The sequence below is a fragment of the Cryptomeria japonica genome, unplaced genomic scaffold, assembly GCF_030272615.1.
Source record: "Cryptomeria japonica unplaced genomic scaffold, Sugi_1.0 HiC_scaffold_77, whole genome shotgun sequence".
Classification (NCBI taxonomy): Eukaryota; Viridiplantae; Streptophyta; class Pinopsida; order Cupressales; family Cupressaceae; genus Cryptomeria; species Cryptomeria japonica.
Genome location: NW_026728899.1, coordinates 520,890 through 539,849, shown reverse-complemented (window position 1 = coordinate 539,849; position 18,960 = coordinate 520,890). Strand labels below are relative to the sequence as shown.

At 33.7% G+C, this 18,960-nt stretch overlaps 1 protein-coding gene across 1 annotated transcript; it reads right to left on the bottom strand.

Annotated features, from left to right (window-relative positions):
- Positions 1-12,470: 12,470 nt before the first annotated feature.
- Positions 12,471-13,224, bottom strand: LOC131864150 (germin-like protein 8-2). The gene is made up of 3 exons (XM_059215167.1): positions 13,098-13,224; positions 12,819-13,003; positions 12,471-12,650 (listed from the first exon to the last, which is right to left on the bottom strand). Exons 1-3 carry the CDS (start codon positions 13,222-13,224, stop codon positions 12,471-12,473), a joined length of 492 nt encoding a protein of 163 aa, XP_059071150.1.
- Between the last annotated feature and the right edge of the window lie 5,736 nt (positions 13,225-18,960).

Below are 18,960 nucleotides of genomic sequence, written 5' to 3'. Positions count from 1 at the left end.
AATTGTATGATTTAGAGATATCTTTAAGGGATAGGTTCAAAGTGATTTTGTAGGTAGGTAAAATTCTTGCCCTTTGATTTCCGCAACAGAGTACAATATAACTTTTAAAGTGTTAGTTCTCGTATATTTGTCATCATTTTAGTTTCAAATTCCTTTGTCTTGGATATTAATTACCGCAATTCTTGTTGATCTCCTCTTCTTACTCTCCTTCATTACCCTTTCATTTTTTAGATTTGTCTTTTCTATTTTTGAGATTTTTAATGTGCTTTTCATTTTTATCTTTACTTCTTTCCTCAGTTTCAAATTGGTATCCCAAGAGAGATTGTATTTCTACATGCATTCTACTGTTAACATTATCTTCTTTTGACATAATTTTTAGCTCGTTATCTCTAGGGCATTCCCTTTTTTATCTTTCTCGATATGGGCATTGCCCTTTTGGGAATTTTTAGGGGGGTTGAATGCTTATGTGGAAGCAATTCCAAAACCACTAGAAATTCTAAGGGGTTTCCTGGTAATTTTTTAGGGCTCTTGAAGCCATCTTTCACTTTGATCTCTCTGATACAAAAATTAGGCTAGATTAGAGCATAGATGAGGTTCTATGCAAATAGATTTGGTGAAGGTAGTATATTAAGCCTTGATGTAGGCTAGGGATGTCTTCATTAATAATGGAGGCTTCCAAAGAGGTTAAAACATAGAACGAGAAACTAATTAATTATATATTTCTCAAAAGCACTAACAAAGAGAAATACTAAGTATTAACAACACCAAAATGACCTAATGTGAATTATTTGACAATGTTCCCCGTTCCTTCATCCCAAGGCTTAGGAATCCCCTTCCTCTTGTAGTCATTCTAAAAACAAGATAGCTTCTCTTCCTTCCTGAGGAAATCCTAAGTACATTCCTTGTCTTGATATTTATGGTTTCTCTTAACCTTTCACCTCTAGCAACTGATTACAACAACCTTTTCTATCATCTTGTAAGTTACAATAGAACTCATCCGATCCATTTTCACTTCCCTTAGGTTCTTAGAGAATGTGAACTTATTTGAAAGAAGTAGATTGTGGCCGTTCTACATGGCCATGAATTAATTTGAAACCCCTCCAACTTCACAAATCCTTTGCATGTTGTTCTTCTTCAGAAGCTCATAGGTTGATCAACTCTAATCTTTTCTCATATCAATTTCCGTAATTTTTTATACCCACAAATCTTTTGGAAAAAGACTTTCTCAAAAAAGGAAGAAGCGACACGATTAGATTACTATTAACATATTTCGAGCTTTGACATCTTTAGTAGGATTATAATCATTGGAAGAAAAATAAGCCCAATAAGGTAAAAAATATTTTGAATCTTACAACTTTAATAATCTCACCCCTTTAGTCCATTCCTTTTTGTGAATTAAAAAGTGATAGCATCCATGATCAAATATTTTAAAACTTCAAATATGCTACATGCACTTTTATGCCAACTAGACATTTGGGATATTTCAATGACCATGAGAATCCACAATCAAGATTTACATTCAACTTTAATCATTCTTCATTTTATAACAGTTCTAATCTTATTTCAAATGAACAAAGGTAGCTATCAAAATCCAAACCAAGTGCTCCTTTCTAGAAGCATAAACCCGACAGGGTGCTACTTCTCTAGGGCATTCCCTTTTTTATCTCTCTCGATATGGGAATTGCCCTTTTGGGAATTTTTAGGGAGATTGAATGCTTATGTGGAAGCAATTCCAAAACCACTAGAAATTCTAAGGGGTTTCTTGGTAATTTTGAGGGCTCTTGAAGCCATCTTTCACTTTGATCTCTTTGATACCAAAATTAGGCCAGATTAGAGCATAGGAGAGGTTGTATGCAAATAGATTTGGTGAAGGTAGTATATTAAGCCTTGATGTAGGCTAGGGATGTCCTGATATTTATGGTTTCTCTTAACCTTTCACCCCTAGCAACTGATTACAGTATCCTTTTCTATCATCTTGTAAGTTACAATAGAACTCATCCCATCCATTTTCACTTCCCTCAGGTTCTTAGAGAATGTGAACTTCTTTGAAAGAAGTAGATTGTGGCCGTTCTACATGGCCATGAATTAATTTGAAACCCCTCCAACTTCACAAATCCTTCGCATGTTGTTCTTCTTCAGAAGCTCATAGGTTGATCAACTCTAATCTTTTCTCATATCGATTTCCGTAATTTTTTATACCCACAAATCTTTTGGAAAAGTTGGACTTTCTCAAAAAAGGAAGAAGCGACACGATTAGATTACTATTAACATATTTCGAGCTTTTCCATCTTTAGAAGGATTATAATCATTGGAGGAAAACTAAGCCCAATAAGGTAATAAATATTTTCAATCTTACAACTTTAATAATCTCATCCCTTTAGTCCATTCCTTTTTGTGAATTAAAAAGTGATAGCATCCATGATCAGAGATTTTAAAACTTCAAATATGCTACATGCACTTTTATGCCAACTAGACATTTGGGATATTTCAATGACCATGCGAATCCACAGTCAAGATTTACATTCAACTTTAATCGTTCTTCATTTTATAACAGTTCTAATATTATTTCAAATGAACAAAGGTAGCTATCAAAATCCAAACCAAGTGCTCCTTTCTAGAAGCATAAACCCGACAGGGTGCTACTTCTAATAAATTTGATAATTTAATAATTCACGATATAGTTGAATTTCATGTTTATAAAGTCAAAGCATCAATTAACCCACTATAATCACATGGAAATCAAAATACCTAATTAACTATCAAAATTTTTGTCCTCATCATATGCATATATTAAAATCAAACTGCTCTACAGATGCACTCCACATTTGACATATTCTAATAACATCATCACGTGTTAATACTAATAACTTTAAAAACTTATACAGCCCTAGAATTCAATCATGGTCCAATAATGCCAATATCGAAGCCACCAAAGGGTGGGCCTCACAACTAGTAGTTTCGATTCTTGATCCGAATTTAGTCATAGCCGACTACTTAAATTCATGTAATTCAAATAATTTTTTTGATATTCGTAAATATCAGATAACTTAATAATTAAAGAAAGTTTAATCAGCAAACTAAAAAACTAAATTTTAATATATATTTTATTAATTTTTAAAGGATGAAACTACTCATTCTTATTTGACAATAGGCAAGACCGAATTTATATAGACTACCTCTCCATTCCTTTTGAAAAAAGGTAAAAACATGCATCTTATAAAAAGTTCTATTTTTCTCCAAGAAATCTCTCAAATTACCTTTTCTCTATGAGTTATTTTTCCCTAAAATTCGGTTGTTCAACTCTATCCAAATAAATTATGTACCTCACAACTATCTCATGTGAATCCTCTAAATCACCATTCCAATTCCGCAATTTTAGAATCTGCATTAGGCGACTGTGATAGTTATGAAACTACTTTTTTCTACCTCCAAAAGAGCCATCATCCTCTAGCTCCCTCGGTGGGAGGTCTTTAAATTTTGATTAATGCGAATCAATCAAACTAAATGGAGTTACTTAGAGACATCACAATCCAACTTTTTACAAATATCGTGAGAGTAGCGTGAAAAGATTAAGAGTAGCGTGTGAGATATTGAGAGAGAAAGAGAGAGCCAAGAGAGAGCAGGCCAAATAAAAGAAAGGTTCATAAAGAGAGTGGGGAATGAAAAAATACTGATGAGTCATTTAGATTCATCTCGAAACATTGCAACTGCCCTATAAAGCTAAAAAGTTGAATTTTGTTTAGAAATGCTTGCATATTTTTTTTTGTAGGATGCTATCATGATGTGCAAATGTCCGTGTGAAAAACTCGTATCTAGATAATATACGTTCAAAAATTTTGGGAGAAAAGAAAATATAGGACTAATGCAAAGGTGACATAAACCAATGTCCATGAGAAATGCGGCCTGAGCACCTTGGTAAAGAAGAAGGCTTATGTAAGTACTAAAATGAGCCTACAAAAATATTAAGCGAATGGACACCAAAGTACACACAAAACGTAGGTGAAGTTGCGAATGTATGCGATTTACGACATTACAGCCTAAAAATTTAATTATTCCTTAACATCAAATAATTCAATAATTAAAAATAAGTTTTAACAAAAAAACAATTTTCCCCCTTTTGATTTCAATAAAGCATACATATACAAATTATTATTAACAATAGACAAAACCTAGTTTCTATAGCATGCTTCACCATTTCTTTTAAAATAAATACAAGCAATGATGGATCTTATAGAAATTTCTCTTTTTCTCCTATGAATCTTTCAAATTACCTCTTACCTATAAGTATTTTTCCCTTAAAATCAAGTTGTTCAATGCTATCTATATCAATTATGCACCACACAAATATGTCATGCGAGGCCTCTAGATCAGCCTTGCGAATTCCAATTTTGTAATCTACATGATACAATTGTACAACAAGTGTGAAACTAGGCTTGTTTACCTCTAACAGAGCCCCAAATTTTTTTAGCTCCATTTGTGTGCCCCATAGGTTCTTGTTGTTGTGAATCAATCCAACCAATTGACTTGAACCCTAGAGAAAACATGGGAATTTTAACTATTAGTAACTATTAGCACGTTGTTTCCCATCCCAAAGCCATCTCCTTTATCCTCTCCTCTTGACACATGGCATGGTTGTCAATTTAAACCTCCTTGTGTGAAAGCTACCTTCTAATCGCATGGTTTCCAGGTCCACCTCTACGATATCTCCCATCTAATCCATATTGTCATTCATTAAATTCTACATGAATATGTACTCCTTTGTCAACCATGCACCTCTCATAGTCTAGGATATATCTACTCTACATCAAGATGTTCAAGATTATTCTCAAATCAATAACAATACTCTTTCATAGTGAAATTTAGTTGATAATGTTCCACCTTAATCCAAAGAATTTAGAAAGAAAATGTTGCAACACTTTATTTGTGGAAAAGTACGTAATAATTTGTGAAACCTAACAAATATCTGTCAACTATAACCTTAACATGTGCATCCATTGTGAGACACTCAAATAACATTAAGAGTTTAAAATCACATCAGATTTTTAGAAATATGTGTAACTTGTGATCACTAGATTTTGCCTAAACCCAGTATGCCATCCACTCAAATTGTTGATTGAGGAGCTCCCATAAAACTCTTATATAATTAGTAGTAATTTTACAACTTCATTGCTAAAAACTTTATCTTTGATCATTGAATTGAATGTGAATTAAGAATAGTTGAAATATAAATACATCTGAGAGAAACACATATTTAATTGGTTCTCCACCAGTTCAATTGAAATGATATATAAGACTCTATGATTTTTCTAGCAGACCATTCACATAGTAATGAGATATCTTGCAACGGTCAAGATAGAATGCAACACCACAATCTTGAAGAATGTAAAATCCTATCAAGTCTACCTCAATATAGGTGTTCAAATGAATGGATTTGGCATGATTGTTCTTTGTGAATTTGATACTAGAAAAAATTGGTATGCTCGTATTACCACCAACTTTTATAGGTATCTGTTATTGATTTCATAGAGTCCAATTGTTCAACCCACACATTCAAACATCTGCATGCCTCATGCTAGAAAATTTATCAATGAGATGACTAGTTGCACTCGAAATAATTGTATCACATTGAGATCCAAATAAATAAAGGTGGGTTCTACCAACTTCCCCTTAAAGTGTATTCATTAGAAATATATAAATTTCATGGGCTAATGATAGAAAAAGAAACAATCAACACTGGAGATGACGGTCAGAAGGGCCTCCCATTCATTGTTGTATCAAGGGTTCGTTGCCTTGTTGATATTCACATATCCCCCTACTATTACATACCAACATACACATGAGGCACAATGCATATGTAGTAATCAAAAAATGAGAATAGAACTGATTACATACAATGTGGATTCAAAATAATTAACTTTTCATTCCAAGTATACCAAATTTCTCTTGCTTGCATGCAATATCAATTGGAAATAATTGAATATTTCATTGCAAGTGTTACCAAAGAGCTCCTACTCTTCAATGCAAAACATGGTTGGTAATTTGTGTTGTAATCAGTTATACTCAACTGTTAAAATAAGAATTTGTTTTTTTCCAAAGATCTCCAATTAAATTCTAGCAATCTACTTCACATAAATTTTTTTGCATTCACAGATTCGATCATTTGAGCCAAATTCAAAAATAGATTAGAAATTATGATTTGTCTTTCTTTGTTAATCTATCACTGTACAACTACACATTTCTTTATTTACAAGTTTCAATTTGTGAAGGGTAAGGTTCACAGATTACATCTTCGTTGTGGTATTAGAATATGCCATTTCCAATCATGTGCAAATTGTTAAAGTTTCATTCTAACTACCAATCTCTATATCTAGGTTGCAAACACCACAATTTACAACATATCATTTACTTTTAACCATTGTTCATGTAACCGCTAAGCATGTCGGGGCTGCTATGTGCGATTAATAAAATTTTAGAAAATTGATATTAGACCAGACTTAAACCAAATCCTAAAAAAGTGAATTTGTTCTGTACGTATCAAATAAAAAGTACAGGCATAAAGCTTCATGGTGACATTAACTGCAATATATTTCTTCCCCAAACTATATTTTAAAAATAATATATAATTAACTCCCTTTTTTTTTTTTTTTTTTTTTCCTACTTTACATATCTTATTGAACGTGACATACCTGGTAGATCAACATTCGTTGCAATTCGCAGGTCCTCTAAAAATAGGACTCCAAAATCTTGTCACATTAGAAAGGTTGAAGTGGCTGTACTGAAATAATGCTTCTCATATCTACTTTCATCTGAATTTTCTCAGTTGGCTTTGCAAAAATTGAGCCAAGTCTTAGGAATTTGATAAGTCTAGCATGGGAGATGCTTGCATACTTGTGAGCTGCAAACAATTAGGAAAATGAATGTGTGAGCCTCATTTGCCAAAACTGGGAAATTATGGCTATACTCCTTTTATTTGATTATGTAAATTGGTAACAAAGATTCTCAAAATGAACAGATATTAATTCATGCATCAATGCCATTTAGATTCATTCTCATGATTTAGAAAAAATCTCAATCCCTCGCAACAAAAGGAAAAGGAACCTAAGTTCCTAGCTCTTCCTTAAAGATAACAACTAGGCCTTTTCTTATTCCTAATGTCATTGGCATTGGTTAATGTTATGATCTTGTTTCCTCCATTTTGATATTTAACTTAATTTACGGGATGGTATAATTCAACATGCCACGGAAACCAATATTTATTTAAGTACAAAATATTGCATATTACGTTGATATAAATGTGGTACTACTGAAGCCAACATTGATATGAAGGAATTTTTTTTTGGTTCTATCTTCATATTTCACTTCTCTTGAAATTGTGTACATTCTCTCATAAATACCAACAATGCTATCCTCGCACCCTTTTATGTTCCATACAATAATGTGATTCCTCTAAATCCACAAGACCAATAGTGCCACAAAGAGTATAATGATTCTTGTGGCTCATGTAACTATTTGGTGGTCCTTGAGGTGTTATTTACCTTCCGAATGGGCTTCGGGCAGTTCCCTCTGTGTATCGGTCTTGAAACACATGATGTTTTTGGTCTGCTTGTTTGGTTTCTTGCGAGTTGGGCTGTTTTGGAGTGCTGTTTTTTTCGGGTCCGTGGGATTCTCTGTGGAAGGTTCCCTTCTATTGAGGGGGAGATGGATGTAGTTGGAGTTGACTTGTCTCCTATTGAGGTGGAGTATGATGTTTTTGGTGTTTCCTGGAAGTGTCGTTGGGGTGTTGATGGGGCCCCTCTTCTTGGCTGTAAGGATGTTGATGCCGATCTTCTTGCTGACTCTTGTGTGTCTCCTATAGAGGTGGAGAGTTGGTTGTTGGGCAAGTTTCTCTCAGTATGGCATATTTTAAAGCATATGGTTTTTGGAGCCATGATAAAACCCACGGTGGTTGAGGGAGCTCAGAAAAACCCCATGTTTTTTGTTTCTTGTAGGGACAGGTTGGATGCTAGCAGTTTTCAAGGGCCAAGTTTGGCCAATGTTGGTTTTTGGTTAGCATTGGTCTTTGTGGCTTTATGTGGTCCTACGAATCTATTACAAGTTGAGGGAGCCTAGGAAAACGCTTCTAGTTGGCCGAGGGTGCCAGAAAAACCCTCGTTCTCTGTTTTTTGAGATGTTTTGTTTGTTGTTTTCGAGCTTATGGTTGTGCCATCCTGTTTTGTGATGTTCATATTTTGATTGGTGGATGCCCGTAAGTCTAGAAGGTTTCAGGTCCTTTTTAAAACCTGTTGTCCACTGTCAGGTAGTCTGGTCCATTTCTCAATGCAAACCCTCTGTTTGTAAAGGGGTTTGGGGCCCCTTCAAAACTTGTTTTATCCTAATAAAAAAATGCTGAAAAGGTGAGGTGCTTAGTCCATTATCATCTCAGAAGTTTTACAAGCCAAATGCTTAATGACCTTTCAAATACATTTTGGACCTTTTCTAGAACGCTCACAATTCACTAGCTTGCATTATAAGGAAGACTCGCTTAATCCACATGCTTGACTATTGCAACAATCATCTTCTACATGTCACCAATATGAGAATAGATGTTTCAATGAAATTATTTATTTGGACATGACCTGAACGGGTATATGTATAATTACAAGTGCGTGATTAAGTTGCATCTAGAGGAATTAAAACACATCTAACACACAATAACTAAAGTAATATCAATCTAAGATCTCTCCAGACTGTTCATCTTTTTGTCTTGTATGGGGCTCATCTAGTTGTAGAGAAAATTATTTACACATCCCCATCTTTTGTAGATCAAGTTCATATGTAGGCGAACCAGTCAAGCATGATGAAGATTTCGAATATTGGTCTTAATAATAGCAACTTTATATGTTTTCATTCATTATCCTTGTTTATCTTCATTTCCTCTACTATTATAAAGTGCTTGTCAAATCATATTGTTTGGAGTATGCGAAATATATTATGTAGCCAAGGATATGATATTATAATGTATGTTATTCAATGCATATGCCAACATGTGGTACACATACCTTAAATTAGTTATAATTGGTCATAAGCTATATTAGATAATTAGGAGGCCTAGATGAATTTAGTGGTTTACACCTCAGTTATATTGCTAGGAGTTCTAGATATAGGACACGATTGTCATTGCAAAGACATGTGTTGAATACGACATTGCATTTGGAGTCTCTTGGAGATATAGTATGTAGCGAATTCTTCCATAAGGAATATTATAAACTGTTATCGGACCTCAAGGCATTATTCTATTTTTGTATATCAATTAAGAAGGTCAACATGTGAAGCTCATATCTCTCTCGATTTGACAAAAGAAAATTATAATTCATAGAGGCTTTTAATCAAGAACTTGTCCAGTCTATTACAATATTGATTTTTAGCATATTTGAGGTAGCTATTGTGAACTTAGGGGTTCCACAAAATTCACTCTTAGTGTTGCAAAACAGTGATCGTTGTTTTTATTTATTCTAGGTGGTTAAACAAGGGCACATTGATCCACCAGAAGTCTAGATTTGAATTCATTTTGAGTAACTCATTACAATTTTAGGGGTTTTCATAAATTTTCTCCTCAGTCAGTTAGGACATGATTTTCTTATATTTTTATATTTTTCGAAAGGTTGTAAAAATTTATCACTAGTTTATATTTTTCGATTTGAGGGTGAAAAAATTATGAAATGATTGACTCAAATTTGTGTCAACAATATGGATAGAGCATGTTCTATTGAAATATATTTCCTTAAAACCCTATTTTTAATGGGGATTCCTGATTTTAGTGCAAGTGGAGATATATTAGAATGATGGAACCAATATAAAAGATCTTACGATGCAAATTATGGAACCGGTATGTGATCTAGATAGATCGTCAAGCTAAAACCAAAGGAATGATCACCTATGGATGACTCGGTGATAGGAAATGACATCATATTTGTAAAGACTTGCAACAATAGATTATTGACCTGAATTAGTTGTATTGTATTGACCTAAAACCTCTTCAATGACAAATTTGTGAGTCAAATAAATCTATTGGTTATCTAGAGTTCTATATCATTTAATGTAAATTGTCTCTTTTACATTTTTTAAATTTGGATATCTAAGGTCACATATGGCTCAACTCGATGCAACATGTCCGCTATTTTTTTGTCCTTTCCTTTGAAGATCTACCTCAATTCTAGAATTTGCAATCACTCTCTTTTATTTGGATGCATGTTATTAAGACCACTTACTCAAATAATGAACAATAACTCAAGTTCTTGCAAAACATAAAAAATATCGGAGATATTGCTCACCATTGGGTCATGCATTTTGTCTACATTTTCCAATATTTTGGATTTTCCCAACTTGAATCTTGTACATAAATAACCAAAGCCACATTATTCTATTTTGGTGTAGCATTAACCACAATGACCTTGAGAGAGAACCCTAGGTTTAGTGAATGTCATGAATTATTTGTGCTAGTGAACCACCACTATTTGCAGGACTCATATGATTGACGTGCGAATCTTTCATAGAGAGACGAGAAACCCGGTGAATAAATAGATTCCTCGTGGAACATGATCAAGTAATTACTTATACCTCATTGACTCCCTATTTGCGTAGGCAAGGGATCACATATGTGGCATTAGACATGCTAAAGAAAAGATCATAAGCACAATCTATCAGAGCAATGTGTCATCTTACAATAGCCTTATTTGTTATCTATGTGAACAATGTAGAATGGGCTTGATAATTAATATATTGATCGATACAGTTGGAGATGGATGCAAGCGCAATGAAACTTCTCATATTACTAGATTATTTGAGGTATAGACATCCAAGGCATGACGGAAGAGGCTTTTAAGCTTCACAATGAACTGATCGCTAGAGGGGCTATATATGAAGCTTTATTCATTTGAACCCCTAAAAATACATAGGAAAAATAGAAGATTATAAAATTGACATATCTCACCGATAATGTATCAGTTATATCTATTATCTTATTCTTCATTACAGTGTAATTGACAACTTCTCAATATGACGACACTTTTATCTTCCTCATATCAATTAGCAAATGGCTTCAATATGAAAATATCCTCCGCCTTCACATATTTCTCAAACTTACACCTGCATATCCATGGATCCAAGGAGCTCCTTTATGCACCTCTTAGGCTTGCAACAATAATATTTTTCCCGCATGAAACATACATGGCCTACGGCAACAATATTTTCCTATCCTATTGTGCTTATTCACATATGCAGATTTGCATTTGCTTTGATAGGAAACCTATGGTTAAATTATTGGTTATCATATTTGATGATCTATAGAAATGCTTATACAAGGAGGAAATGGTTTGAGGAATTTTTTTTGTAACCGAACTGATAGTTTATGATTGAACAAGGTAATATATTGCTAAATTTTTCAACTAATCATATTTTTAATATTACATACAAAGTTTTTAAAATCAACATGAGCATTATCCTTTTTCCCTTTAGTATTTAGATCTTCATACATAACATCCACATTGACATATTTATTATAACGTAGGAATGAATTAGGGGAGATTTAGAAAAGCTTATTTTGGGAAGCCATAAATTAATTACCCTCATAATTAACACCATGTAAATGAATTGTGTTATTATCAATAATCTATCTTCACTGTCTTAGATTTTCCATGTCATTCCAACTTATTAGAAATGTTTAATACAAGAGGCCCCTCAATCATAACCCTTATGTAGGTAGATTGATGTAAGAATAGGTGTAATATGTGTCAAGGTTATCATATTATCCCCGATAAAATATTGCGATATTGGATGCAATGGATATTCTAGTTCTATGGATTTTCTTGGAATTTAGACATAATGAAACCGTATTGCATTCCATCGAAGGTATACTATATTTATTAGAGCAATCATTCTTATCTTGAGGAGAGTCCCTAACCTTCTGGAATGACTTCTTTGATGGGGAGTCTTGAAGCATTGGATGATTGTGAGGGTGATTTGAAGAACAACTACTAATTATATTTCCCAATAACTATTTCCTACTTCCAAACCATTCACCTTTTATGTCAGAGCTAAAATGAGGTTAAGACTATGTTAAAGAACACCCTTGACAGATTGGCATGCAAGAATTATAGTGTTACTCATTCTATCCAAGTCAAGCACTTTGTTTGTTGTTGTTCCTGCAATATTTATGTTAAAGAATATATTGTTAACATGTTGCAAATGAATGTATACCTAATACAAGGATGCTCTTGTATAAAATATTCATAAATGCCTTCAGATGCTTCAAATTAATCCTTCATCTTTGGAATATGCGGAGGATATAGTCATGTTCAAAACAGATGCTATGAATAGCAGAAGAGGACGGCAATAACTCTAGAAAGATTGTTTTATTGAACGGCAAGGAAAAAGAATTTGGGAAAGACTTGGTCCCCTCTTGATTGTTTTGTTTGATAGAACACAGCAAATTCTTATGCGAATTTCTTCTGAATGTAATCCACAACTTCCTGTGTGATGCGGAAGGCCTTGGCCAATACGGAATCTGGGAGAGGAGGATCCGCTGCAAACAGAGAGTTGGCGATTGTCTGAACTCCCGGAAGCTGGCTGCTCAATGCAGATATGGCCACCGCATTTTCATGCCCCACATTCTGCTGGAAATGCACAAGTGCCTTTGGAAACACAAACACATCTCCCTTCTCCAACGTTTTGCTGAAAAACTTGTTGTTGGTGTCAATGAAACCCACAAGAAGCTGGCCTTCCAGTAAAACAAGAACTTCGGTGGCTCTTGGGTGTGTGTGAGGAGGATTTATTCCACCCACTGCGTAGTCGATGCGGACCAACGATATTCCCAACGTATTGAGGCCTGGTATCTGTTTAACGTTCGCCATCGTTACGTTGGAGCCCACATCATTGTCGGTGTTCCCTGCCTGCCCAAGTCCCCGGAAGAAGAAGTCGTCTGCTGAAACTTGCATTGGGTCTTTGCAAACGAACCCGTTCACCAAAACTGTTTAAAGCAAAATCAAATCAATCTATTACTAACTCGACTCGTCTAATAAGCAAATCATTACCATTGTTTATGTATAAAGTTTTTTACTCACCTTTGCTTTCCTCATCTGCAACGCAGAAATCTTGCAAGGGATCGGAATCCCCTGCCATGACCCTGTCGCTGTAACAACATATCAACAGAAAAAGTCCCAGTGTGAAGTAAATCATTCGGTTAGCCATTATAATAGAAACGCAGATAGTACAAGAGCTCAGAAGGATATGAATGTGTGTTACAAGCCCATTACAAGCTTTATATAGCCCAAACCTTATGACTAATTCATCTTCACTCCGTATATTAAATCACCAATCCTTGTAATATTATAATAATATACTTCCAGAGTTGTTGCTCTTTTCGATACGTCAGAGTAAGTCTTGCTGCAGCATATGGCTATCTCACCTGCTACCGCAGATGTATTCTCACCATTCTTTCATTATCGTTGAAATTTTCTATCTTCTGCTGCATATGCTTATCTGAAGATCAGCTTACCTCCTGCCTTAGACGTATTCTTCCTCATATTCTCGCCACCGCCATTAATTTAGTAATGTGGAAACGATTAGACTTTATTGGAGCGATGGCCTTCTTCAAAGGAACTAATATATACATTTTTCTCAGCCGTCTCAGAATTGGTAAAAGAGGAAATTTTCTTGGATGTTGACACAAACACCGTCCATGCATGCTTTATATTGCGTCTTTCTTGAAAACCTTTTTACGCTCGGGTAGGATAATCTCAGTTTTATTATAAAAATATACGTGTTATATTCGTGAGCCTTTAAAACAAAGAATAGTTCTAAATTATCATTAATATTTTTGGTTTATAATATTAAGGATTCATGTTAATTATAGAGTTTGGTTGCGAGAATTTAAATAAATAAATAAGAGAATGGGTTGTTTTGTGATTGAAAGGATGAACTTGGTGTACAAGGCAAATTCATCGTGGCATGTGCATGTATATGTTACATACTCAACGTCATAGGACTCATGCTAGACGAGGTGAGAAAAGGAATAAGACGAGTGGGCGTTATGACACTCATTTCGCACAACGTAAAACAAGAATGATAAGGTGATCGAGATTTGGAACCCTTACGCAACATGTCTCAAGGGAGGAACTCCTGAAGGCAACATTCCCTCTAATTCCTAATTGGTAGTGAACCGGTCGGGCCTCTATGGCGTGACCTAACACCTATAGCTAAGTAAACCCTAACTAAGCTAAATTATATATAAATTTAACAAATTTTAACTAATTACCAATGATATATAAAGAGATTAAATGCGGCAAACGAATAAATGATAATTTTCTATTAAATATTTTTAATAAGTAAATATACTGTTTGTTTTAACTAAATATTAGCCACAACGATAGTTTATTCTTCTGAAGAGTCCAACTCAACTAAATTAAAACGAAATAAAGAGTGAATTTTCTCAATCCTAAGCTGATATTTTACTTTCTTTTAAAACCAAATTTTTGAAATAAAAGTATACTACACTTTGATTTCAGATTTAATTTAATTAATTACCATTCACTATCAATTAGATAAATTAAATTATTTCACTTGACTAATTAATTTGAGAGGCCACATCACATTTAAACGATTCCAAGACATGTTAAATCCTAAAACCTAGCACACCAACTCCACCTAAGGTTTTTCATTTCCTAAAGTTATATTAAATTAAATTCTCTTAAAAGAATTAATTATCATGCTAAACCCGCTTAATGGGGCCTTAACCGATATGGTAACACTAGAAACCCAAACTCAAGTTTGCTGTGTGTGTGTGTTTACAAAGGTAAATATACTTTGTATAAAATATATATTTTTAAATAGGTGAACATACACATCTAATTACAAATAACTATTTTTAATTTTAAACCAAAGTTTAAGTAGAGCAAGTTTTTTTATTTTGTAGGATAACAAAGAGAACAATATTTGCGTGATAAACATCCCCTTCACTTTATTAACTAAAAATATTAAGAAAAGTGCATGAAAATTTCACACTCTTAAAGCTAATTTAATCCACTATTACTAATAACTTTAATTTGTTCATTAAGTATCAATAACTTTTAAACGTATGAAATGCAAATTATCACAAGCGCTAAGTTATTTCTTAAACAAACTCAGCCCTTAAACAATATGTATATTTTTTAGAAAAGTAAAATATAATCGCTTCTAAACACAACAACATCATCATTTATCAACTTGATATACACAACATTACAAGGGACCCATTTGATAAAATTTTTAACAACTTACTCCAACCCATTTAAAAAATGTAATAAAAATTCTAACCCAAACATGAGAATGAATATTTTCATTCCAATGTCAAGGTAGCACCCCATTTGATTCCACAAAAAATCTTACAAAACACAATTTTTAAACAAGCCAATGGAGAGCTCACCTTCCAACATTTGGGCTTTCTCACAACCAACCCCCAAGCTAAGAGGCCCATGAGAAACTTGATTTCCCAATATAAATACTCCACGCAGATGTAAAATCCATTAAGGGAGTCCAACACCATATAATTCACATCCCTTCTAAATTATATCGAACCATTTTTCCACAGATTTTCCAAAAGAATCAAGGATACTCATACCCAAGAAATCTCCTTCTCAACGAGAAAAAATCGTTCCCTTGGAGGTTCCACATATCCCTCACCCTACACATGAGTTTCTCTGATCAACTTGGGAGAGCCTAAACCCTCACACACGTGTCATATACATAAGAAAAGACATAGAAAGATGAAATTTAAAAATCAAATCAAAAGCCTCCACTAACATATTTACAACAAAATGGAATATAGCATTCTAAAGATTGAATCATATCAAAATATTTCCTTAATAGATGAGGAGGGTTTGATAGAAATTTCTCAAAGACTCTTTTGAGTCCTTCCACAAAGCCTCCCAAAAAATCCCAAAAAGAAAGATGCAAAAAATAAAATAATAAGCCATACAAAGACTCTTAGAATGGTATATACAATATGTGTCATATGACCTCCCCTCCCCTGGTCAGGAGGTACCACATTGATCTCATTCACCTCCTCTAACCCCTTCTCACCAAAACCTAAGGGTATGTGGATATCACAAATGCTCCTACGTGTGAGAGCATTGGGATGAGAGGAATAATATTGTATACTCTTCCCCAATAGGATCCTTTGGATCCACTCATATGTGTGAGGCATGCGGAAGCACCATTCATAAAATTGTTGGAGTGGATTTGAAAGTGGTAATTTACTTACTGTCACCCGCAAGTTAGACTTTCGACACCTTTTTTCTAAGAGACTTGGACAAGATCAAATGATGGCAAAATCCCATGGACTAATTCCCAAAAAGGTACCCAACTCATAAGTGTTTCTTTATGGGCCTAAATACACTCAAAAATAGATGAAACCGACACTTTAAAATCATTCAAAAAAATGCTCAACATAACACCTATTTTTTCTATAAGGATGCCACTGGGCGCAGATACTAACTTACTCATATATAAAAACAAAACAAAAATATATTTAAAAAAAAAAATACATCACATTACAACAATTGCTAAAATCAAAGACCTTAGTCCCTATCATTAACTAAGGTCAAGGCTTCACTAAGAATTTAAAATGAATAGGATTTTCTTAGGAAACTCCAATTTCTATTAGCTATGAAAATTTCCTACACACTCAAAGAAAATAAATAAATTTCCAATATAGGTTGAAATAAAATGCACACATAATCATACATTTGATAAAAAAATAATTCTTCACGACCAACATAGTCCAATACAACATCGTACTATAACTTGATTATATTTTAATGTTTATTAACGAAATCTGACATTGATTTGTAATATAAAAAGTGTAGATAAAATTTGTTTTTGATTGGATAAGGTGGGAAGAGGGTCCCACAACCAAAGTTAGAATACTAGAATAAAGAAGTTCAATAACAAACAAGTTACTGCGCCGACACAACCGCAAAACTACCAAAATAACAAACCACGAAAAAATATTTAGACTTCATATTATGGAGGCTCATAAGAGCATTTGACTCTTTCATGACCAATTTTTGTCTTTAATTATAGCTCTCTCAAGCAGTACCCTCGTTGCTTCTTTTCACCTTCCATATTTAGTTTGATTTCTTTTTTCTTTTTGCCTTTTTTGTTCCATCCTTGACTTATGCCTATTGCGATAGTCAGTCAAAAAGATCGAGAAGTCATAGAAAAAATCCATTAGGTCCTTAATGATAGTAAGAAAATGAAAAAAATGAGTCCCCAAATTGAGAAACTCTATCGCCTAATAAATTTATTTTCTCTTTCAGTCTACCTTGTTTTACCTCCATCTCCTAAGTGTTTCAGTATGGGTCTGTGTACACTTATAAATAGATGAAACAAACACTTGAAAGTCATTCAAAAACCTACTCAGTGTGAAATCTATCTTTCCATAAGGATGCCGCTGGACGCAAATGCTAACTTACTCAAATATCAAAATAAAATAAAACTATATTTAAAACACAAAATACATCACATTACAACAATTACTAAAATCAGAGACCTTAGTCCCTATCATTAACTAAGGTCAAGGCTTCACTAGGAATTGAAAATGACTAGGATTCTCTTAGGGAACTCCAATTTATATTAGCTATGAAAATTTCCTACACGCTCAAATAAAAAAAAAAATTATTTCCAATATAAATTGAAATAAGATACACACATAATCATACATTTGATAACAATTTAATTAAAGATATGAGATTTCCACAATTCATTTGATAAAAATAAACTCGTAAACAATTTAATTCTTCACTACCAACATAGTCCAATGCAACATCATACTATGACCTGACTATATTTTAATGTTTTTTAACCACATCTAACATTGATTTGTAATATTAAAAGTGTACACAAAATTTGTTTTTGATTAGATAAGGTGGGAAGAGGGTCCCATGCCCAAAGTTAGAATATTAAAACAGAGAAGCTCAATAACAAACAAGTTATTGCACCAACACAACCCCAACACTACCAAAATAACAAACCACGAAAAACTATGTAGACTTCATATTATGGAGGCTCATAAGAGCATCAAACTCTTTCATGACCAATTTTAGTCTTGAATTCTAGTTCTCTCAAGTAGCACCCTCTTTGCCTCTTTTCACCTTCCATATTTGGTTCAATTTCTTTTTTCTTTGTGCCTTTTTTGTTCCATCCTAGACTTATGCCTATTGCGATACTCAGCCAAATAGGTCGAGAAGTCATAGAATAAATCCATTAGGTCCTTAATGATAGCAAGAAAATGGAAAATTGAGTCCCCAAATTGAGAATCTCTATTGCCCAATAAATTTGTTTTCTCTTTCAGTCTACCTTGTTTTACCTCCATCTCATAGTCATCGTTATCCTCCTCTTCACCATGCTTAACACTCTTGTTTCTTTGTGAAGTTTAAATAAGCGGGGTGGGATCTGGTGCTATGGAAGCCAAGCTGGTTTCCAAGTCCTCCTCCTCCACGATGATAAGATACTATGATTTGGAGACGTCTTTAAGGGATAGGTCCAAAGTGAAATATTTTGTAGGTAGGTCAAATACTTGACCTTTTCTTTCCTCAACTGAGTACAATATCACTTTCAAAGTGTTAGTTATCATATATGTGTCATCGTTTTAGTTTCAAATTTCTTTGTCTTGGATATTAATTACCACAATTAATGTCGATCTCCTCTTCTTACTCTCCTTCATTACCCTTTCATTTTTTAGATTTGCCTTTTCTATTTTTTCGATTTTTAACGTGTTTTTCATTTTTATCTTTACTTCTTTCCTCAGTTTCAAATTGGTATCCCAAGAGAGATTGTAATTCTACATGCAGTCTACTGTTAACATTATCTTCTTTTGACACAATTTTTAGCTCTTTATCTCTAGGGCATTCCCTTTTTTATCTCTCTCGATATGGGAATTGCCCTTTT